At 43.1% G+C, this 25,324-nt stretch overlaps 1 protein-coding gene across 4 annotated transcripts in view; it reads right to left on the bottom strand.

Moving 5' to 3' along the window:
- Positions 1-25,324, bottom strand: part of atf2 (activating transcription factor 2) — a 143,506-nt gene that overhangs the window by 63,571 nt on the left and 54,611 nt on the right. For 3 of the 4 annotated variants that reach the window (XM_033023909.1, XM_033023908.1, XM_033023911.1), the window contains 2 exons: positions 23,698-23,816; positions 21,512-21,637 (listed from right to left, as the gene is read on the bottom strand). In XM_033023909.1, the coding sequence (XP_032879800.1) occupies positions 21,512-21,637; positions 23,698-23,816 (245 nt within the window). The remainder of the gene's footprint in view (positions 1-21,511; positions 21,638-23,697; positions 23,817-25,324) is intronic. The other variant, XM_033023910.1, reaches the window with a different exon arrangement.

Genomic DNA, 25,324 nt, shown 5'->3' with positions numbered 1-25,324 from the left:
GAGATGCAGTCAATTGTTTTGAGAACAAGAGGATAGGTATTTGCTGGGTGGAAGGCTGCAAAGTGTAAATTACAAAAAGAAGTGACAGTGCAAGTTGCACAGGAAGGTGGGAAAAGGAATTCATGAAGATGGCATCAGAGCATCTCAGAAGAAATGATGCTTTGGAATGCTGAGAAAAAAAGGGAAAGATGCATCAGATGTGAGTTTAGCTTAGAAGTGATGGATCATGTGAATGCTATGGGCTGCAATGCGAGGTCGAACGGAATATAATCTCAGTTCTGGGAGTTGAAAGGAGGAGCAACAACAGAAATACAGGAAATGGACCAAAGACCTAAGGTCTTTGTTAATCATGTTGCTGGGGTATTCATGGTCAAGCAAAGGAGAAGTCATATTGTGCACACTGGTCAGGTGTTAAAAAAGATTCAATTGGAAACTGTTTTGAATGAAATGGAGTGTATACCCATTGCTTATTTATGCCATGAAAAGGAGAAATATGTGGATGAAAGGGAAGAACCAGAAGTGGAGGTGCAACAGCACAAACTGGGTGGAAAGCAGCAGCAATGCTGTAAATAGGCACATTACAACCTTCTAGAGTTAACATCAGAGATCAATAATTTCAGATAATGAGCATTTCCAGCATTTTTATTCAGATTTCAAGCCTTTCCACAAATTTCACGGAATTATTTGTCCTTTATGCTTCCTCTTTCCTTTCACCATCTTACCACATCACCAGTACCTTCCACTATATCATACTTTTCCTTCTGTTCATCTTTCCTCCCCTTAATACGTTTAATCACAGTTCTGATGAAAGGTCATCAATCTGAAACATTATCTACTTTTCTTTCCACAAATGTAGTTTGTATTTCCAATCTTGCATGTTGTCAGATGTCTAGTGTCTGCAGTATTTAGATTTTTATTACAATAATATGTGAACGGTGATGGCAATGTAGAAGTCGAATATTTATGGTATTTAGCACCACATGAACCGAAGTGTACACGATTCCTGGAAATATATTTGAGCTAGTTTATCATCCATTTGTCCTGCTAGTCTCACTAATCCCTGTGCTATTCACAAGGCCATACTTACTATTTGTGGCCCTGCAGGTTTGATCGTTCTGGAGGCCTGGCTGCCAAAACCATCCCACGATGTGGAGGGATCTGCGAGCAGCGACTAGGCCTCCGATGTGGATCCCGAAGCCCTGCTCCCAAATTGCCCCGATGGCCTTTTGACAGCTCCCTGACGATCAGACATTTAAAAACTGTTCAAATGAATTTAATTAAAATTATTAAAAATATAAATTGCTTACAAACTAAGTGTTAGAAATTAAAAACAGAGTAAACAAAAAAAAAATTTCAATTTACCTAGACATCAGTTTTCAATGTTGCCTCCACAGATGATACATGAATGACTGAGTTCTTCCAGCATACACAAGTAATTACAGATGCTGGAATCTTGTGTGAAAAAGTGCTGTTGTAATTCAGCGGGTTAGGCAGCAGCTATAGAAGGAATGGATTGGTGATATTTCAGGGCAGGACCCTTCTTCAGACTGTTAGGCAACATTTGAGGTTGGGACCCTGAAAGATCCTGAAGATGGGTGCCGATCTGAAATGTCACCTATCCATGTCCTCCAGAGATGTCGCCTGACCTGCTGAGTTACTTCAGCACTGCGTGTACCAAACAAGTTCTTTCAGTAGCTTGTTTTTTGCTCCAGATCTTCATCTACAGGCTCCTGTATCTCTAGCTTTTCAAAAATGCGCAGTGACCCTGAATACCAGCTAATTTCTTACACACCAGCACCTGACCTTCAGTTTGTTTCTGGCCTCCATGTTGCAATATGCACGCACAGAAGTCTGAAACTAGCTGATCCGTGCACTGCAGATAGCCACAATTCTCCAGTGACTGGACCAGTTGAAATCTGTACAACCCACCCATTAACTTCTCAGTCACATCATTGCTGTCAAAGCAAAACTACAAATTTTGATGAGAAAGTGCAAATTGCCAAATGTCAGATTGGGGTACAATTCACACTGTCCTACCCATAAATTCCACAAACCAGGAACTCTCCATTAACCTTCTCGGGAGTGTTAAGATAAAGCTGGACATTTAGTAAATATGAAATGACATAAAGCACATCTTTTAGAACTGGTATTTCGTTTTGCAACATGACTTATTGTCCTTAGATGAAACCAAAGAAAACTGAAACTACAGTATATCATGATTGCTGGCAACATTTTGTTCCTAAATGTCTCTTCTAGATTTTTAATATTTGTTCTTATAGACAAGAGACAATAGGTGCAGGATTAGGCCATTCGGCCCTTCGAGCCAGCACCATCATTCAATGTGATCATGGCTGATCATCCCCATTCAGTACCCCGTTCCTGCCTTCTCCCCATATCCCCTGACTCCGCTATCTTTAAGAACCCAATCTAGCTCTCTCTTGAAAGTATCCAGAGAACGGCCCTCCACCGCCCTCTGAGGCAGAGAATTCCACTCTCACAACTCTCTGTGAGAAAAAGTGTTTCCTCGTCTCCGTTCTAAATAGTTTACCCCTTATTCTTAAACTGTGGCCCCTGGTTCTGGACTCCCCCAACATCGGGAACATGTTTCCTGCCTCTATCGTGTCCAAACCATTAACAATCTTATATGTTTCAATAAGATCCCCTCTCATCCTTCTAAACTCCAGAGTATACAAACCCAGCCGCTCCATTCTCTCAGCATATGACAGTCCCGCCATCCCGGGAATTAACTTTGTAAACCTACGCTGCACTCCCTCAATAGCAAGAATGTCCTTCCTCAAATTAGGGGACCAAAACAGCACACAATACTCCAGGTGTGGTCTCACTAGGGCCCTATACAACTACAGAAGGACCTCTTTGCTCCTATACTCAACCACTCTTGTTTTAAAGGCCAACATGCCATTCACTTTCTTCACTGCCTGCTGTACCTGCATGTTTACTATCATTGACTGATGAACAAGGACCCCCATATCCCATTGTACTTCCCTTTTTCCCAACTTAACACTATTTAGATAGTAATCTGCCTTCCTGTTTTTGCTACCAAAGTGGATAACCTCACATTTATCCACATTAAACTGCATCTGCCCACTCACCCAACCTGTCCAAGTCACCCTGCATTCTCATAGCATCCTCCTTCACACTGCCACCCAGCTTTGTGTCATCTGCAAATTTGCTAATGTTACTTTGAATCCCTTCATCTTAATCATTGATGTATATTGTAAATAGCTGCGGTCCCAGCACCGAGCCTTGCGGTACCCCACCAGTCACTGGCTGCCATTCTTAAAGGGACCCGTTAATCCCTACTCTTTGTTTCCTGTCTGTCAACTAATTTTCTATCCATGTCAGCACTCTACACCCAATACCATGTGCCCTAATTTTGCCCATTAATCTCCTATGTGGGACCTTATCAAATGCTTTCTGAAAGTCCAGGTACACTACACCCACTGGCTCTCCCTTGTCCATTTTCCTAGTTACATCCTCAAAAAATTCCAGAAGATTAGTCAAGCATGATTTCCCCTTCGTAAATCCATGCTGACTCGGACCGTATACAAATGTGCCGCTATTTCATCTTTTATAATTGACTCAAGCATCTTCCCCACCACCGATGTTAGGCTAACTGGTCTGTAATTCCCTGTTTTCTCTCTCCCGCCTTTCTTAAAAAGTGGGATAACATTAGCTACCCTCCAATCCAAAGGAACTGATCCTGATTCTATAGAACATTGGAAAATTATCACCAATGCATCCATGATTTCTAGAGCCACTTCCCTAAGTACCCTGGGATGCAGACCATCAGGCCCTGGGGATTTATCAGCCTTCAGTCCCATCAGTCTACCTGACACCATTTCCTGCCTAGTGTGGATTTCCTTCAGTTCCTCCGTCATCCCAGATCCTCTGGCAACTAGTATATCAGAAAGATTGTTTGTGGCCTCCTTAGTGAAGACGGATCCAAAGTATCTGTCCAACTCATCTGCCATTTCCTTGTTCCCCATAATAAATTCACCTTTTTCAATCTTCAAGGGTCCAACTTTGGTCTTAACTAATTTTTTCTCTTCACATAGCTAAAGAAGCTTTTACTATCCTCCTTTATATTCTTGGCTTGCTTACCTTCTTACCTCATCTTTTCTCCCCCTATTGCCTTTTTAGTTATCTTCGGTTGCTCTTTAAACATTACCCAATCCTCTTGTTTCCCGCACATCTTTGCATACGTGCACTTCTCTTTTATTTTTATACTGTCCCTGACGTCCCTTGTCAGCCACAGTCGCCCCTTACTCCCCTTTGTTGTTGTGTCCAGGCCAATTAATGAAATCTCTTTTCCTTTCTCTTTTTGCATTTAATCCTCTTTCGTACTGCTACATAGAAAATGGTGCAGGAGTAGGCCACTCAGCCCTTCGAGCCAGCTGATCATCCAAAATCAGTATCCCGTTCCTGCTTTCTCCTCATATCCCTTGATTCTGTTAGCCCTGATGTAACAATATGCCACATATTAGAAATATTTTCTGTTCCCTCAGGCCTGATGCAGGGTCTTGACCTTTTGTCTCCACGGATGCTGATTGACCTGCTGAGTGTTTGCCATGTTCCAGCATCTACAATTTCTTGTGCCTCGAATTTTGCTGACACTTACTCGGTTTCCACCTATAACTTTAATTAGTGAGGTAGACTAGACCCAAACGTTCAATGGTCCAAGATGCAGCAGTGGCATTAGACACAATGTTAATTTGCCTTGCCAATAAGATGCAATATTGAACTAATTAAGAGATCAGGAGTGTTTATTTGTCATATGCACTGCAGATAAACAGGAACAGTGAAAGACTTGGGTGAGGTTTTAGGTCGGGATCCTTCTTCAGACTCAGTGTCTCAAGAGATGCTGCCTGACCTGCTGAGTTACTCCAGCACTTTGTGTCTATCTTTGGAATAAACCAACATCTGCAGTTGCTTTCTATACAACACCGTAAGTCTTACTTGCTGTAGCTTACAGGCACATTAGATGCATCAACAACAATAAATATACAATAAATTATATTGTAAGTCAGACTATAATAGTGTCACATTGATGCTAAGGCCCAGAAAACACACCAATGCCTCTACTTCCTCAGATGATTAAGGAAGTTATGCAGGTCTCCAACAACTCTTGCCAACTTCTACAGATGCATTGTAGAAACCTCAACTTAAAGTTTGGCAAAATCTCTGCCCAAGACCACAGAAATTGTAGTTGTGGAACGAGCACAGTCGCCCCACCACGAACTCCATCCACCCCACACTGGTTTGGAAAAGCAACCAACATAATAAAGGATCTTTTTACTTCAGCCATTCCCTCTTCACCTGACTACCAGCTGGCGCCCGCAATGGTCACCTCGCCAACAGTTTGTCTCGTCCCTTCCTTCTTTGTCGTTTTAGTATGTGTTAAATGTATGCTTTAGTGTTCTTTGGTTTGTTTTATGTGGGGGTAACTTTTTTAAAATCTCTTATCTTTAATCTCTCTCTCCTCCCATCTCTCTCACCCTTCCTCCCCCCCCCCCCCCCCCCTCTCCTCCTCCCCTCCACCCCCCTCTCCTCCTCCCCTTCACCCCCCTCTCCCTCTGTCTCTTGCCCTTCTGTCTCTGCCCCTTTCTCTCTGTCTCTCCCCATTCTCTCTCTGCCCTCACTCTCTAACCCCTCTCTCTAGACGCACATGCGAGTTGGAGGCTATGCGTCAGTGGATAGGGCGGTTATGAGGTAAAAGGAGCAAATTAATAATATTAATATATCAAGGGGGGTAGGTAGCGTGTGTGCGCTGGAGTAGTTAGTGTGTGTGACGCCGCATGCCGCCCCCCCCCCCCCTCCCCCCATAACCACACGTTGGGGGAACAGACCCAACTGGTCTGCACTTGGTCTAGTCTATCATATCATATATATCTATTAAAACTCTGTGTGTGTGTGTGTGTGTGTGTGTGTGTGTGTGTGTGTGTGTGTGTGTGTGCCATATTTTTCATGTGAAACATATCTCCTCGAAAACCAGACGCCAAAACGGGAACATCTTTACATATTTCAGTAGAGATTTTCCTTGTGATTTTAGAAATCCACTCCTCTGTACATTTGGAACATTATTTTCCCGACTTTTTAAATTGTTGACCAATCTGACCTTTTTCTTAAATCTGACCGCCGCCCAGCTGCTGACGTTACAATAACAGTGAAATCTTTACATCTTCTGGAAGAAATTTTCCATATGATTTCAAAAATCCAATCCTCTATAAATTTGGTCCATTATTTCCCGAAATATTTACGAAGATTTATCACCAAACTGACATTAAAAAAAAAAATGAAGATTGCCCAGCTGCTGACCTCACAATGCCTTTCCTCGTGCCCCCCCCCGCCGCACTGGATTAATGCAGCTGCTGTCAACGCGCATGCGTAGTTTTCCACGAGGTACGTTAGCCCCCCCACACCCCGTTCTTCAAAAGGCGCAGAAAGATCGAGAAAGTTCTGCTGAACAAAGATTCTACAGCTCAGCTCCAGTATAGGATCTTTGTTCTGCAGATCGCTCACGCGCTGAAGGAGGTTCTCCTCATTGTCGGCGCAGCTCGTTAAGTCCCGCCCCTCCCATCCCCCACCCGACTGCGTGCTCATTCCAGCTGTGGGTTTCCAGAGTCAAAGGGCGCTTCTGTCTCTCCGCATTTCGCAGCCCACTCACTCACCCGGCACCCCTCCACCCCCCTCCTCTTATCACCTCCTCCCCTTTCCTTGCTCCCTCTCTCCCCTCTCCTCTCTATCCGTCACAGGGGACGACCTCCTCTCCGGGGAGGCCCGATCGTCTGTCCCCCCCACCCCCCCTCTCTCTCTCCCCCCTCTCTCTCTCTCTCTCTCTCTCTCTATCTCTCCCCCATCTCTCTCTCCCACCCCCTCTCTTCCCCCCTCCACTCTCTCGCTCCCCATCTCCCTCTCTCCCCGCTTTCTCTCTCCCCCCCTCTCCCCTCTCTCTCCCCCTTCCTCTCCCCCACACTCCATCTCCTAAGCCCCCTTCCCCCTCCCCTCCACACCCTCCCATCCACCCCTCCCCTACCCCCTCTCCACCTCCCCCTCCCTTCCCCCCACCTCTCCCACCTTCAGCCCCCCTTTCCCCCTCTCTCTCCTCCCATCTCGCTCCCCCACTCCCCCACCCTCCCTTTCCTCCTCCCCTCCACCCCCCCCTTTCCATCTGTCTCTTGCACTTCTGTCTCTGCCTCTCCCTCTGTCTCTCCCCATTCTCTCTCTGCCCTCGAACTCTACCCCCCCCCCTCCCTCTCTAGACGCGCCTGCGAGTTGGGGGCTATGCGTCAGTGGATAGGGCGGTTATGGGGTAAAAGGAGCAAATTAATAATATTAATATAATATCAAGGGGAGTAGTTAGCGTGTGTGCGGGGGGGTAGTTAGTGTGTGTGTGTGTGTGGGTGTGGTTAGTGTGTGTGACGCCGCATGCCGCCACCCACCCGCCCACCCCCCCCAATGGGTCTGCACTTGGTCTAGTATTATAATAAAACTCTTCCCTTTGTTCTCAACATTCTAAATTTCTGTGTGTATGCAGGGTTGTGTTGGCTTTCTTTTAATCTCCTTAATTTGTATCTTCTTCCAAACCACTTGGCCACAACCTTCCTATTTTCACACATGCTACTCACATTTTTTCTCTCGACGGGATAAACGTCTTCCCGTCGCATTCCAACCTATATTTCCAAAAAAAATTCAGTTTTAATTGTTTATTTCAAAAAATTAACTGCTTTTCAGTGGGAGACTCTTGCTGCACTTTCCCTTGATGATGTCACATTGCCATCTCACAGACGTCCAATCACAATGGATCTCATTTACATATGACATCACAATGGGACAGGGGTGGGAGATTGCAACCTTCACGTGTTTCCACGAATGCAATCAACCTGGCGTGCACAATCAAATAGAACAACTTGTCCTTCCCCCTCCCTCTCTGCACCCCTCCCTCTACCACTCCTCCCTATCTACCCCCTCCCTCTCTACCCCCCTCCCTCTCTGCCCCCCCCCTCTCTTCCCCCCTCCCTCTCTGACCCCTCCCTCTCTGCCCCACTCTCCCTCTCTACCCCCCCTCCTCTCTAGGGAGTGGTGAGTATTGGGACCTATGGGTGAGCGAACGCAATACTGTATTGTATTCGGAGACCAGCCCTGCCCTGTGACGCCACGCACCCCCCCATACTCCTCAATCTCTACCCCCCTCCCACTCCCACTACCCTACCTCTCTACCCCCCTCACCCTCTCCCTCTCTACCCCTCCCCCTCCGTCTCTACCCCCCCTCCCCTTCCCTCTCTAACTGCGCATGCGCAGTTGGGGGCTATGCGTGAGTGGATACGGCGGGGATGGGGGAAAAGGAGCAAAATAATAATATTAATATAATATCGGGGGGGGGGGGGGGTTAGTGTGTGTGTGTTTGTGTGTGTGGGTGGTTAATGTGTGTGTGTGTGACGCCGCAGGCTGCCCCGCACCGCAATCTCGCATTGAGCGGACGGGACCCAATGGGTCCCACTTGGTCTAGTCAATATTATAAAGCTTGATAAAGCTGGAGGGTAACTGATTTTACTTAGATTTCTGAATTAGTACACACAGTAGGAAGGCTAGGTGAAACTTAGTTCACAGAACAAGAGAAAGGAACTTTGGGTGACATAGCCTTGTGTGATTCAATACTATAATTTGGGAAGCATGGATATTGTCTCCTTACACCACAACTATCAATGCCTCATTTTATGTATTGATTAAGTTAGGTATAAAATGATGATTGAACTCGATATGAATAGTGAAAAATCACCTTTCGTTTTCTTTTTTTTTTTTGGGCATCCAATTGCTGGTTTTAGAATGGAATCAGCAAATATCTAAGAATTGGTTCTTTTGGTCAGGGCGTGCATTTTAAGTTTTATTTTATTTGCTGACCTACCCAGAAAACGTTCAACTATGTTATTACTGAGTTACAAATGTATTGGGCTGGAAATTGCTGGAAAATGCCACAAGTCCCATAATAAATTGCTGGCACAATTGTTAGAAATTTTGGGATCCCCACAGGAATGCATAATTCACAAAAGTGCTGACTGCTCTTTGCCAGCATTTTCCTGACAGCCCAAAAATATTAGACCTTTGCAGAATCCAACAAAGAAGTACAAATTTTTAATAATTTCCCAGCATTTACACCAGGGAATCTTCCTGTTGAACCTTTGTTGGAACTGCAATCGTCTTTATTGCAAAGGAGAAATACGTTTGTCAGGAAGAGGAGCAAGTATTAACTCATTAACAATTTTGAATTACCAAACATCATAATTGTAAACAACTACAAACTTGAAGTTAAGTATTTTGTTGTTTAATATTTTTTAATTGGCTGATTTTTTTTTTCATCTTTAAATATTTAATTGTATCTTAATAACAGGGAAGTTATAATTTGGGAGCATCTAGATACTATGATGGATCATACAGCTATTAAAACCAAATCTGAAGAAGGGTCCTGATCAGAAATGTCACATATCCATTCCCTTCACAGATGCTGCTTGACCCATGGAGTTACTCCAGCACTTAGTATTTTGCTCAAGATTCCAGCACCTGCAGTTCCTTCTATCTCCAAGTCAGAATTATTGGTTGTTTAGTGGTGGACATTGATTCAACATACCTCCCAACATGATAGTATTAAATCAAACAAGGCTGTATCACCATCAAGGTTCCTTTCACTTGTTTTATGGCATAAGTTTCACTAAGCCTTCCCATGTGAAGGCATTACATTGTACAAAGTCTCTACTGATTAGGATCTTGCCATTTAGCACACTGATGGCATTATACCACAAATTAACATCAACTAATCAAGAAAAAGTAACTTTCATAATTATGTTGTAGGCTAACAGCAAGCATATCTAACTCAATGCTGGTAGCAAGTTTTGCCTCAACGTATTACACAGAAGTTTGTCCTATTAATTTGTGCATCTTGTGCATTTGTGCAGGGAAAGTATTGTGCATTTCTGTAAATGATACCCTTGCGTGAAGTATTAAGAAGTGAATAATAAATTACAATATAAGGTGAGGTTTGTTCTATCAGAAAAGCACATTAAAAATCTTGAATAGATCCTGAAATATGTATGACATACTCAAAGCTGACACAAAGACAAGATCCATTTTCTACATTGAATAGCCATTACTAATATTGCACACCAAAGCTGTGGAAATTTTAATCTGGAACTTTTTCCCCCCCAACACTAGATTCAATACGCCTCAGTGTTAAATGTTCAACTGTCCTTAAGCTCAAAGTTATTCAAAACCTTGCTTTCCAGAGCATACTGGGTTCTGTTCACACAGCCTTCCTACATTTTTAACTTGCACTGGCTTCCAGTTAAACACACCGATTTAAAAATTCTTGTATTTGTTTCCAATTCAATAACATCACCCAGGTCAATAACATGCATTCTAATAGAATCTAATTTGCATAGAATCCTTATTGATCTGAACTCCTTCAACTCTGGCTTCTTAATAATTTTCATAGTGATTTGCTCCACCAGTGACAACAACACTTTGCAGGTAACAAGGCACTAACTATACAACTCCCTTCCTAAATAGCTCTGTTACTTTTCGTCTTTCACCCATCACCTCAAAATACACCCGTTCAACAAAACGTTTGATCCTCTGCTGCAATATCTTCTTCAATGTGGGACGACAGATGGCACAATGGGCTAAGTGTTCGGCTGGCAACCGGAAGGTAGCCGGTTCGAATCCCGCTTGGAGTGCATACTGTCGTTGTGTCCTTGGGCAAGACACTTCACCCACCTTTGCCTGTGTGTGAATGTGTGTGAATGTGTGTGAGTGATTGGTGGTGGTCGGAGGGGCCGTAGGCGCAGAATGGCAGCCACGCTTCCGTCAGTCTGCCCCAGGGCAGCTGTGGCTACAGAAGTAGCTTACCACCACCGAGTGTGACTGAGGAGTGAATGAATAATGCGATGTAAAGCGCCTTGAGTATTAGAAAGGCGCTATATAAATCCCATCCATTATTATTATTATTATTCAATGATTTGGTGTCAAATTTTATATAATAATGCCCCCGAGAAGTGCCTTTTTCTTTGTGCTACATTAGGGTGTGGTTGTAACATGCAATCGATTATACTTCCCGCTTATGGTATCATAAACCACAAATTTTGTAAGCTGTCCATTTACAAAAATATGGATCTTTCAAATGCACCAGAGCAGGTTCAACTGATACTTAACATCTTCTGAGAAGTTTTCCATTGTTCATTCTCCAATACAGAAGTGCTTGATGTATGGAAATAGCGACTCTCAATCGCTGTTATCCATGCACTCTAATCAGCTCCAAGGCACATTTACCACATATTCTTACTTGTATCAGTTTTATTTGGTCTCCTTCCTTACTCTTATTCAATGAGAAATACATTTCATATTCACTTCAATTTTCCCTCTTTAACTTAGTCTTCATTTGCATCATAAAAGGTTCAACCAACAATTCAAGAAATTAGTTAATACAGAGTGGGAGCAAGATAACCCTTGAAATGTTCAGGGACATCAACATATGATTTTACTTCGGAGTCACGTAAGTGACTACGTGAAGAACCCGCCAGGGCGCATGCGTGTCATATCGCTACATGCATTGCGAAACGACAGGCGGGGTGGAACGACATTCCCCCGCAGCAGCAAGTTTAAAAGCCGGGACCGACAGGTAAGTTGTTACTCTGCGGTCTTTATTTTTCCCAGGCTGTTTCACAGGTGGGGAAACGATGGACAAATCCAAAAAATCAACCAGAGCTACGACAAAGCTGGCGGGGGAGGACCGCGGAGTTGCGGGCAGCCAGCAGCGGCCGGCGGCACAGGAATCACCCGTAATGGGATCAGCTGTGCCCGACTTAGCCCCCGCACCGGCCAGATCAACACCGCGGCCGGGCGGGAAGGCAAAAAGAAAATCAAACAGAGCCGTTGACTCTGATGAGTCCGACTTTGAGGAGCCGCGAGCGGCCAGCGACCGTGCGTGCTGGAGCCGGATGGAGCGGCTCATGGAGCAAATGCTCCAACGTGACAGACTCCGGGAGATGGAGTCTAGTCACCGTGGGTTATATATAACACCCACAGCAGCACCTTACGTAGGGCTGCACAGTGCATCTCCCTCGTCAGAGGGGAGTACTGGGGGTCAATTCTGGGCTGACCCCGAAGAGGGGTTTGCTGAACAAACTACAAGTGTGCAGGGGGTGCAGGAAGGCGAAAATCTACTGGACATGGTGTCCAACTACATACAGCCGGATCAGACTGGACGGAACCTAGAACAGAAACTAGCTGCCAGCATTGATGTCCTGTCATTCAAGCAACTACAGGAACAGGCTGTGATGGACACCACTGCCAAATATCTGGCACCAGGAAATTGCGTATCCCTCAATGTTCCAGTCGTGAATAATTGTATCTGGAAACACGTCGGAGCAGCAGTTAGAAGCATGGATGTCAAGCTCCAGAGAATACTAAAACTACTAACAGCAGGGATCACAGCATTCGCTCGCACAGTGGATGGGAAGGAAATGTCGCAAGAGCAACAGGATGCACTGGCACTATTCTGCAATACGCAGTATGAAATCAATAGTGTCAGAAAGAGTGCCATCCGACCTGCCCTAAATCCAAAATTTGCAGGCTTGTGCAAACCTGGAGACATAAAGCCACCAATATTATTATTTGGTGGAAACCTGTCCAAGCAGGTTAAGGAGCTCGATGAGGAGGCAAAAACCCTGGGGCTCATAAAGGCGACAACAGCAAGGACCTCCCACAGTCACAGACAGCACCCTTACGCACCCACCAGCAGAACAGGAGAAGCTGGTGAAAGCTCAAAGGCCGGGCGTACAGGACAGCGGTCTTTTTTAGGCCATGGCCCAGACCGGCCTTCGTGGAAAATGCGCAAACCCCAAACCCAAACCCAAACCCAAACCCCGGCGCCTCAACCTCCTCGAAGACCACACAGGAAGAAGTAAACCTTCCACTGGTAACCATGGAGGTAGGTGGGTCTGGTCCCTTACAAATTATAGGAAGTGTGGATAATACACATATCGGTGGGAGATTACACTTCTTTTGGGAGGCATGGAGTGCATTGACAACAGACACTTATATCCTAAACAGTATCCAGGGATATACCATTGAATTTGTGCACAAAAATAGCCCCCCAGTTCAGCATGTACCGAACCGAACGTTCGTACTTTCACGAAAAGAAAAATTAGAAGCACATGCTGAACTGGTGAGACTTCACACAAAATATCTTTACCAAAAACAAAAAAGATGGTGGTTGTCGCATCATCATAGATTTGACCAACTTGAATACATATGTGCAATATATTCATTTCAAAATGGAAACCTTTGTTACTGCCAAACAATTGATTTCCAAGGGCTACTTCATGGCTAGCATCGACTTAAAAGATGCTTACTATTCAGTGCCTATACGGACTGACCACAGACGTTATTTAAAATTCAACTGGATGGGGCAGCTCTGACAGTATAGAGCTCTACCAAATGAATTAACATCAGCCCCCAGGCTGTTTACAAAAATTTTGAAACCAGCCCTAGCGTTTCTTCGGAAACAAAAACATATGATCATGGCCTATCTAGATGACATATTGATTGTGGGCAAAACTTTGGAATTAGCCAAACTAGCTGTATCAGCCACCAAACAATTGTTTGAGAAACTGGGGTTTATCATCCATCCAGTTAAATCTAAACTAACGCCGTCCACCATAATGGATTATTTGGGATTCACTATTGACTCAGTTCACATGTCGGTGACTTTACCAAAGGACAAGACTACAGTCTTAACTGAGGCCTGCAACAACCTCATTGACATCAGTGAACCATCTATCAGATTGGTAGCAAGGGTGATTGGCAAAATAGTGGCTGCTTTTCCAGCCACACAATTTAGACCTTTGTATTATCAAAATTTACAAAGGGCAAAAATACAAGCACTCAAAATTAATGCTGGTCATTTCGACAGACCAATGAAGCTACCAATCAAAGCAATTATGGAATTAAAATGGTGGAGGGATAACATTCGGCATTGTTCCAGCCCTATTATTATCAGCAACCCCTCAGTGGTGCTACAAACTGATGCCAGTGCGCTTGGTTGGGGTGCAACCGATTCTATCTCCAGTTGTGGAGGTAGATGGAATGCACAGGAGGCATCATTACTACAGACACTTGGCATAAACTACCTGGAAATGTTGGGTGTGTTCTATGGCCTAAAGTCATACTGTTCTGGAATATATCACCAGCATGTTAGACTACAGATTGACAATACCACCATGGTGGCATATATTAACCATATGGGTGGAATCAAATCGACATCATGTGACAATCTGGCTAATACAATTTGGCAATGGTGTATCCAGAGAAATATTTGGATATCAGCTACTTACCTACCAGGTAACCTAAATACAGTGGCAGACACCAGGTCACGCAAATTCAATGAAAACATCGAATGGATGTTGGATATATTATTTGCTGAAATTGTAGCACGGTATGGAACACCAGATATCGATCTATTTGCATCTAGACTCAATCACCAATTACCAAACTATGTTTCTTGGAAACCAGACCCTGTGGGGCATCAGCGATAGATGCTTTTTCGCTGCATTGGGGGAAATTGTTTTTCTATGCATTCCCTCCTTTCTGCCTCATCAGTCGGGTATTACGCAAAATACAACAAGACTCGGCGTCTGGTATTTTGGTAGTGCCCGATTGGCCTACTCAACCATGGTTCCCTGTGATACTCGACATGGTCTTAGAACCATGTATCACCATCCTGAAACGACCAGATTTGTTGGTTCATCCCGTAACTGGGGATAGCCATCCATGTCATAAAACGACAAACTTATTAATTTGTAGAGTCTAAAGAAACCTCTACTGGAACTGGGACTGACGGACCGAAAATTGAACATTATCTCAGCGGCTCACAGGCAGTCCACCAAAAAACAATATCTGGTATACATCAGGAAATGGGAGATATATTGTCACAGAAACAACATCACTTACAGCTCGATGAACATAACGTCTGTTCTGGAATCCCTGGCAGGCCTCCATTATGATGAGGGGCTCAGTTACAGTGCCATTAACTGCGCCAGAAGGGACCTTTCAGCATATCTATGGCGAGGATCAGGGCGTTATTCTGTTGGGACTCACCCCCTGGTAACCAAACTTATGAGGGGAATTTTTAATATTAATCCCCCAAGAACCAGGTACTCTCAAATATGGGATGTGAGTATTGTCCTAACGTTGCTAAGGAACTGGTCTCCAGCAACAGCTCTATTCCTGCAAAAGCTGACGCATAAAACAGTCATGCTGATGGCTTTGGTCACAGCACAAAGGGTACAGTCTTTACATAAGTTAAGGCTGGACAATATGACTTCTTCAACAAAAAATATAACTTTTCATATTCACGAATTAGTCAAACAGAACAGACCGGGATCATCAGGCCTCAAAATAGAATTTAGGGCCTACCCTATAGATGATCGTCTCTGTATAATAAGACATTTATTGTTATATATGGAGAACACCAAAAACATCAGAGGCAATGAGTTGGCACTACTAATCAGCCACAAGCAACCCCACAAGAAAGTGTCGGTTCAAACTATTTCCAGATGGCTGAAACAGGTTATAACAACAGCTGGGGTGGATACTAACATATTCAAATCTCATTCCACCAGGGCTGCAGCTACATCGGCAGCTATGGAGTTGGACGTACCGATGGACCAAATCCTGGAGACAGCAGGATGGTCAAGGGAAAAAACGTTCCAACTATTCTACCATAAACCAGTGGTTAAACCTGGAACTTTTGCAGAATCAATTTTAAGTTCTGTAATATGATTTCACCCCATAAAATAGGGGCTATAATTTGTTGTTAATAAATTTATCATGGATTTTCAATATCAGATTCATGTTTAAACATGTTAACACAATTCCTCCCTTAGTCAATTAAGGCAGATGTGATGCATGGACTAGTTTTCACGGCATGAAATCACAGAGCTTTGAAATCTTCACGTAGTCACTCACGTGACTCCGAAGTAAAATAGTAAGATTAAACGAGAACTTACCAGTTCGAAGTTTGATCATTATTTTATGAGAAGTAACGTTGAGGGATTATGTGCCCTCCGCTCCCACCCTTGATCATAAAGTTCAACTGGTATCCTCTTCTCTAATCTTACTATGTTCAGTCATTTACTGTTATCTGTGATTTCACACCGCTGCTTTGAAGAATGACACGCATGCGCCCTGGCGGGTTCTTCACGTAATCCCTCAACGTTACTCCTCATAAAATAATGATCAAACTTCGAACTGGTAAGTTCTCGTTTAATCTTACTATTAAACTACACCTATTTATTACAAAGCAAATAACATGTCTACTTCGTTCTATATGCTGCATTCAACTGGTGCAAGATGCCAATTACTGGGCACTTCAACAAGAGGTCAATATTTTGAATGGTTTTCTCCTACTTAAAGGAACCAAGTGAAGAAGGCAAAACCAGACGGGAGAAAATTTAATAGCAGAACATGTGCACCCATGTTTTTTGGGCACTATGGGAGAGTAGTGAACTATGAAAGAGACATCCTGTATTCTTAGGATGCCCAAAGGCTGCTTCAGAGATGCATTCAAAAGACATCTGCAGTTCATTGTGATTCCAGCAGTGAAAGCAGACGGCTTTGGATTTCTATACCACATGCTATCTACGATGACCAATGCTGGAAGTAGTTGAATTACTGCAAATAAATGGTCAAGCTTTTTGAACACATATTCACATGTCATATGCTTACCAATTGCTCAACTATTGTCAACTGTCAGGCCAAATTCAGCTCTACAATGCCAAGATAGAGAACAGGAAGGAGATAGAGAGCTTATTAACGTGATATCAAGACACCTCTTCCTCAATGTCAGCAAGGCAAAGAAACTAGTTATTAAATTCAGAAAGCAAGGTGGAGTACATGCCCATCAGCACCAATGGTGGTGAAATGAAGATGGTGACGATCTTCAAGTTGCTCGTCGTAAATATCACCAACAACTTCTCCTGGACCAACCACATTGAAGCAACAACCAAGAAAGCACACCAATGCCACTATTTCCTCAGGAGACCAAGGAAGTTCAGCAGACTAAATGTGTAGGAAGGAACTGCAAATGCCGATTTAAACCGAAGATTTCGACACAAATACTGGAGTAACTCAGCGGGACAGGCAGCATCTCTGGAGAGATGGAAGGAAAAAAGGAAGTTCGGCATGTCTCCAATGATTCTTACAAAACTTCTACAGATACACTGCAGAAAGCATACTATCGGGATGCATCACAGCTTGGTTTGGCAATAGTTCTGCCCAAGGCTACAAGAAATTGCAGAGTTTTGAATGTAGCCCAGTCAATAACCGCCCCAACATTGATGCCATTGTGGTGGTCCCTGAGGATTAGGCCACTCCTTGGGTCATTCCCCTCGGCTCTTGGGGGACAGGGACAATTGTCTGTCCATGGGGTTTCCCGGTAGCTGCTCCGGGGGCATTCTATGTGTTTGCCTGGATTCATTAAACGACTTCTGAACCTGCCGGGCGTCTGGCCTTTTCCTGATCTTGTCCAAGCCACTACACCATCTACATTTCACATTGTCTTGGGAAAGGTGCCATCATCATCAAGGTTCTTTTTCACCCCGGTCATGTCCTCTTCTCTTCTCACATCAGGCAGAAGACACATACCACCAGATTGACGAACAGCTTCCTTGGTTATCAGAATCTTGAACTTACCTCTCATATGCCAAGACTGTATTCCCAATCTCCCAAATATCTTGTTAACAGATAACTGAATGGTCTTCCCATTAGCTAAGGTGTAGTCCCAATTTTCCAACGTACTTCACTGTGGATGTACCACTCTATAACTGTAATGCTATAATGCAGTAACACTATATTCTGCACTCTGGTATTTTTCTCTTTGCACTCTCTGTTGTATCTATGATTGTACTCATGTATAGTATATGTTTTGTTGCATGTATAATATAATTTAATTTGACTGGTTGCACACAAGAAAATCTTTTCACTGTATCTCGGTAAACATGACGATCATAATCCAATACCAATAACAGGGTCAGGCACTGCTCAATTCATCATATTTGTATCACTCACCTGATAATATATTATGATAATAATAAGAGTTCGCACCCAATATTAAGGTACGTAATTAACTTTCACACTTGGCACCGTAGCAAGTCTCATACTATATTTTGCAGCTTATGCCTATTCACTTTGAGATCCACATCACTCACAGTTTGTAAACGTAAAATGCTGGAGTAACTCAGCGGGACAGGCAGCATCTCTGGAGAGAAGGAATGGGTAACGTTTCGGGACTCGACCCGAAACGTCACCCATTCCTTCTCTCCAGAGATTCTGCCTGTCCTGCTGAGTTACTCCAGCATTTTGTGTCTACCTTCGATTTAAACCAGCATCTGCAGTTCTTTCCTACACACTCACATAGTTTGGATGTGCTCACTGAAGATCTTCTCCCACTTGCAGGACAAGGTGAAATATAATTAGAGCCTGAAATACAATCAGAGCCAGTGGAAATGAACCATAGAGGAATACTTGTATCTGACTTTTTCAATCCTCATGGAATAGATGTTATTGGCCAGTGATGGCTCCAGAAATTAAAGACTACATACAGTATCTTCAAGCAAGCATAATCCTCAACTCCAGATTCCTTCCTCCTCCTCACCCGACATTCTTTTTCTAAGTAACAAGATGCAGGTGAAAGTTTCCAACTCTTAGTTTCCCTACTCCTCACACCACAACTGACACTTACCTCTTATTTACTTCAGATACACAAGATCCCAAACTTGCCACGGAATTAAGAGATAGCAAGGATGCAGGGACATAATCAGACTGCCAATAAAATTCACAATTGCAGACACCAACTGACATTGACTGTAATTCAGAAGGTGTAGAGGCTCGACCAGTACAAATCCAGTCATTGAGCCAGAGAAAGAATGCAGCACTAGTTTGCCAGAGAGCAAAGCTCTACAAGGATGTTTGTTGCAGAGTTTCTGGATGAATTTAGTGGGAGGAACTGGAAAAGATAGTATGCAAGAAATAAAATCAGAAGGCCACTTGGTCCCTTGCAACTGGCAGACCAGACACAAGGGACAGAAAGGAATGTGCCCATTATTTTAACGTAGCACCACTTAATTGCACTATCCGATTCAGAAGTCAAATCAACACTTCTGTCTTGAGAATACCATGTGACTAAACATGTGACATCCCTCTGCAAAAGAGAATTCCAAAGATGTTTTGCTCAAGTATCAATTTGATAAACATTTGTTGCATTTCCTCTGTAAAAATGTTATCCTTCCGCATGTAGAGAAGCCAAATCTATCCACAACATTCCAGGTGCAAGGTGTAGGGTTTTTAGAGCACTTTCACTCTTGCTCACAAACACTCCTGTAATAAAGGCTAAAATTCCACTCGCCTTTCTAATTGCAGTCCTTGTACTCACAGAGAGATCCAGATCTCAGTAAATCCAATACCTTTCAATAACTCACAACTTTACTTGGTGTTTATTTTCTCTACCAAACTGGATGATATAACATGTCCCAGATTATATTCCATCTGCTTGTGTGCATAGTGTGTTTCGGAACACACGCCAGTGTGGAACCAACTGGCTACAACTCCGTGCAGAAGAAATTAAAGGTCATTAGATTAGATTAGATTAGATTAGATTAAACTTTATTAATCCCCTTATTCAGGGGAAATTCTGATGTCCTTGCAGCACACTAATAAAAATACAACATAGCATTCAAAAAGAAGTTCAACACAAAAACATCCCCCCACAGTGATTCCCACTGTGGGGGAAGGCACAAAGTCCAGTCCCCATCCTCTTGTCCACCCAAAGTCGGGCCTATTGAGGCCTCCACAGTCGCCGCCACGGCGCCCGATGTTCTCGCCGGGTGATGGTGCTCCGGCATCGGGAGAACCCCCAGCGGCTTGGGGTGCCAGGAACGGCCGCCTTCCCACCGGAGACCGCGGCTTCCAAGCCAACAGACCGCGCCGAACGGAGCTCCACACACTGGCGATCTCGGCAAGAGATCCCAGGCTCCGGGATGTAAAGTTCAGCGCCGCAGCTGGCCGCTCCACAGAATCGCGGCTCCACGATGTTCTCATCTGCGGTCCCAGCATACTGGAGTTCCAGCGCGGCGACCCAGGAAAGGCATCGCCCGCTCCACAATAGCGCTCCAGCGCTGCGCCGCCGCCAAAGCCGATGTTCTGCGCCGCCGCCAAAGCCGATGTTCTGGCCAGGTCCCCTCAGGGAAACGTCGCTCCAGGACCCGCTGGTAGGCCGCGAGGACAGGTCGAAGTCGCTGCTCGGAGGAAGGCAACCCCTCCGACCAGGTAGGGACTCGAAAAGCAGTTTCCCCCTTCCCCCCCACCACCCCCCACACATAAAAAGATTAGGCCCCCTGACTGTACACTCAACGTACTAAAAATAATAAAAAAGAAGGGGAAAAAAACGGACAGCTGCAGGACAGGCAGCCGTTCAGGACAGCGCCTCCTCCGGATTTCATGAGTTCCAATGCAGAAATGATGGCCAATCTCCTGACATACTGGTGGACCTGATCGAGATGCTGCATCCTTCAACATAGTACGATCAGCACCCACCAATGCATTAGAACTGCTTGGAGGTTCAGACTTCCATCACACAAGGCCTTGTGCTGCCTTCAGGAATTTGGATTTAAATGTGCAAAGGCGGTGATAGAATTCGGTAGCAGTCTTGCAATCTGATTACAACATATCTCTCTGAATTGCTGAGACATTCCTGAGGGAGTGGTGGTGGCTCCAAAGATCATGACCCCTTAGACCTATCTGGCAAACAAGGTGTATTTCATCCCGTCCTTGCTACATCCCTTTTGCCTTTCTCAACTTCTGTTGGCCAGTCAGTCCAAACCGATGGCACCATGCAGGTAGATGGGACTAGGGGAGAATAAGTGTTCGGCACAGACTACAAGGGCTGAGATGGCCTGTTTCCGTGCTGAAATTGTTATATGGTTATATGGTTATCTGCATCCAAGCTTTCTTAAACTACAGCTGACCATGGTTACTCTTCGGGACCATTTGCTTCAGATACTTGAAACAACTACGAAAAGCACCAAATACTTGCAGTGTTAAAACAGGCAGAAGAAATTAATCAGAATATGACCCTTATGTCATGGATAATTTTCTCAAATAGTGTTGGTGGGGTGTCCAATTTACAACAGATTGTGAAAGCCATTATCCACAGTGTCCAGCATGCTGATGAGGAATCAATATTACAAATTGATTAAAGTTAGAATCTATTGATGCTGCATATTTTCAATGAAAGTTTACTGTGCATGCTACCATCTTCATCAATCTGGCATTTTACACAATTTTTTTGTCAATGTGCACTCATGGTGCAGCAGTTATTTTGGAGCGACAAGGCCATTTGTGGTTTCCAAATTGTGAACACCAACAATCCTAATTTCTCACAGAGTACCTTTTCATCACTGGTAGTTGATTCTGGGTGAGGCAGGGGACTGTTCTGGTGGCTGCTTTCCACAGTCGATGTTTCTACTTTAGTCCTAACTGCTGGTAATGCAAGTGGTGACATGTCCAATGGTATCTACAAAATTAGACCAGTGAAAACTAAAATCACTATTTATTAGACACTTAACTGAATGAGATTTGCAAATTCAATAAAATTGTGTTAAAAATATCAGTAGCATGCTAACATTGAATCAAGCAAGAATGCCTGAATTGTTGATTCCAATCAATTGTACTAAAAATACACTTCTGTTGAAAATAATGAATGAACATCCCTTATAAACTAGCACACATATGCCAAACATGCAAGCCTCTAAATTTAATCGTTTTGCTACTGATCAATTGTGGAACTTGGGTGCAGTGATCCAATGTAGTAAGGATCATTCCTTTCCAAAGGTCCACCTCCCATCACATTGATGCTTAGTTGGCATGGTACTGAAAACTGGTACTGGATTCACCACATTTGCAGATCAGTTTCAGATGCTTTTGTTAAACTGAAGTACAAGTAATCATATCAGTCACAAATCTTCTGGCACCTAAAAACCAAACTAATGATTTTTAAATTGACTACATTTTCAAAAAGACTTACCTTATTGTGGATCCAGGAATAAGAATACTCATAGCTCATTAGCAGAATTGTGATTCTGCCAATGGCCTCGTTAGATGGCTGCAACATATGCTGTATCGGGATTGCGCCAAACAGCCACAATGTAATTTCTAGGACATGATTTCTAAAAATCATTGGCTTCTTCAGTGAGATTATGAAATTCACTTTAAATATTCTGTTATCTGTGGATTTTAGATATGAATAGGAGTAGAAAGTGTTGGTCTGGATTTGATTTGGCAAATAATTGATAAAAATAAAGTTACTATATATAAAGACATAAAATAATATTTCATTAACAATGTAGTTATGAAGATACCTCCCCACTCGACTCCATCCATAGACCCAAGCAGTCTTTCCAGGTGAGGTTCACCTGCACCTCCTCCAACCTCATCTACTGCATTCCTTTTTCCAGGTGTCAACTTCTCTACATCAGCTAGACCAAGCGCAGGCTGGGCGATCGCTTCGCCCAACACCTCCGCTCAGTTCGCACGAACCAACCTGATCTCCCGGTGGCTCAGCACTTTAACTCCCCTCCCATTCCGAATCCGACCTTTCTGTCCTGGGCCTCCTCCATTGCCAGAATGAGGCCCAGCGCAAATTGGAGGAGCAGCACCTCATATTTCGCTTGGGTAGTTTACACGCCAGCGGTATGAACCTTGACCTCTAATTTCAGTTTGTCCTTGCTTTCTCCCTCCTTCCCAGCTCTCCCACAACTTAAGCCTACTGTCTCCGCCTCTTCCTTTATTTCTTTCCCCCCCCCCCCCCCCGACATCAGTCTGAAGAAGGGTCTTGACCCGAAATGTCGCCTATTCCTTCTCTCCATAGATGGTGCCTCACCCGCTGAGTTCCTCCAGTATTTTTGTCTACCTTCGATTTTTCCAGCATCTGCAGTTCTTTCTTAAACAAATGAAGATATGGTTACCTTTAGTTTAAATAAAAATGAATTGCAGAGGTTTTCTATTTTTTTCTAATTAAACAATTATAGCCTCTGGCTTTGCAATTCACCCTCTTCTCTCCTTATCGGGCACTCTTATCTCCTTTTCTGCACTAGACTCTTTACCAACTCTTTATTTTCTAGATTTCTCCAATTTCACCCCCCCCCCCCCCCCCAACCACACCCAACCAATACAGCAATCATTGTGAAGAAAGATCCCGGCCCAAAACCTTGACTATCTATTCCACGGATGCTATTTGACCCATTGAGTTACCCCAGAATTGTGTTTTGCTCAAGATTCCAGCATCTTTGCATGATTGTTATCCCCCCCCCCCCCCCCCAGATGCTCTGGTTTCCTAGCACATTCCGAAGAGAATATACACATTCTACACAGATAGCAGCGCAGGTTAAAATTGAAACTGGGTCCCTGACGCCATAAGGTGGCAGTTTTATTAACTGCATCACTGTGCCACCAAAAATATTCTCTCTTCAGGAAGCACTGAGCTTTAATCAGATGTTTTCCAAAAGTGAAAATCAACTGTAGATTTGAAACTATGTGCCATTATTGAAAAATATACAATGCAAATATATTTGTCACCTTTTTGACGTCATCTTCTGAAGCCTTCTTAAAATCATTTTCAAATGGACTTGCCAGTTCATTAAATAACCCGACTTCTTCACAATTCTTTAAGAAACGAGTTGGAGTTGGAGTTTGGTCTAAAAGATTTAAAAATGATAAAATTATGGCACTTTTAGAATCAACTTTGTTTATTTCATTAACTTGCATAATAGTTAATGCACCAAAAAAAATCAACACAGTAAAAAACTTTCTCGTGCAATAATCTATTCTTCAAACTCTATAATTTAGATGCAAAGAATAAGATAAATATTAAAAGAGAATTAAAATAACAATTCTGCTTCAAGTAATTCAAGACATTATGGCAGCTTATAATGCTGTTGGGAGATAACTAGATTCCAAATTATTTTTTGTATAAAACTGGAGTTATTTGACTTCATTAATCTTTAGAATGGCTACTTTCATTACTGCCCAAATCTTCAATGCAAACTGGTTATTCCTCAATAGACTTTTAGCAGTTAAAACATATTTTCATTAAATGAGAAACTATACATGAAAAGGTGAGTTTACATATGCAAATATATTAACAATGGAATGCTCTGTGAACACCCATCTCTGAACTGTCAATGTAAAAATAAAATTCAAAATATTAAAATTAAAATTCATACCTTTGTACTAAACCACATGGACATCGATAAATGACCAAAATTGTAGTCATGAGGCAGAGGTAATGAATGCAAAAAAACAGCTGATTGGTGAGACGGGTAAATATATGAAGGAATAGAAATTCTTGATGTTTGAAGAGGCTTTGGTCCACAGCTATAGCAATAACAGAATCAACTTATTACTATAGTTATAGACCCAAACCGAGGGCACGACAATATGTGCAAGATGTCAAAGCTCTAGAGAGGGTGCAAGGGCTTTTTGCAAATCGCAGCTGGGTTTAACGATTTTATCATGCAGAGACGAAAGTTGGAATTGTTTTCTTTACAGCAGAATTCAAATACAAATTCGGTATGAACATATAAAATCATGATCTGCTTTGAAAAGGAGAGACTGTATCAAAGATATTAGTATTGATGACAAAGATTCAAGGCCATTGGCAAAAGATACCAACGATGTAACCAGGAAAACTATTTTTTTAAATTTAATGTAGAATTATGTTGTAGAATCCACTTCATGATGGAACTAAGTTCAATGATTGTATCCAATGGAAGTTGGATAAAAAGTTGAACGGAAGAAAAAATACAGTGTGTAGATGGTGATCCATCAATTAGGTGCAAGCACAAAAGGACGAATAGCCTCATTCTAGGCTTTCATAGCATTTGGGACATGTGTCCAATACATGCACAATACACAATACAATGGGAAATATTGGAGAATAGACTAGATCAGAGAATAATCTGTGATTGTCGTAAATCTTAGGTTAAATCGTGTTACAGGATCACTACGGTATGCCTCTGCAAATTTCCTCAAAGCATCAGCTGGTTTGTTCTTTTTATAATGTACACCAAATGCTTTAATACAAAAAAATGAGTGTAATTTTTATAATGGTATAATAAAGAACAGAAGCAAATTTAGTAAGACTTTGGGATATGTACTGAATGCTGATTCATTTAAAATCAGATAATTTTCTGAGCCTCAGCTG

The sequence above is a fragment of the Amblyraja radiata genome, chromosome 7 (assembly GCF_010909765.2).
Source record: "Amblyraja radiata isolate CabotCenter1 chromosome 7, sAmbRad1.1.pri, whole genome shotgun sequence".
In the NCBI taxonomy this organism is placed as follows: domain Eukaryota; kingdom Metazoa; phylum Chordata; class Chondrichthyes; order Rajiformes; family Rajidae; genus Amblyraja; species Amblyraja radiata.
The sequence above is the reverse complement of the archived record's forward strand: the minus strand, read 5'-3'. Positions and strand labels throughout refer to the sequence as shown.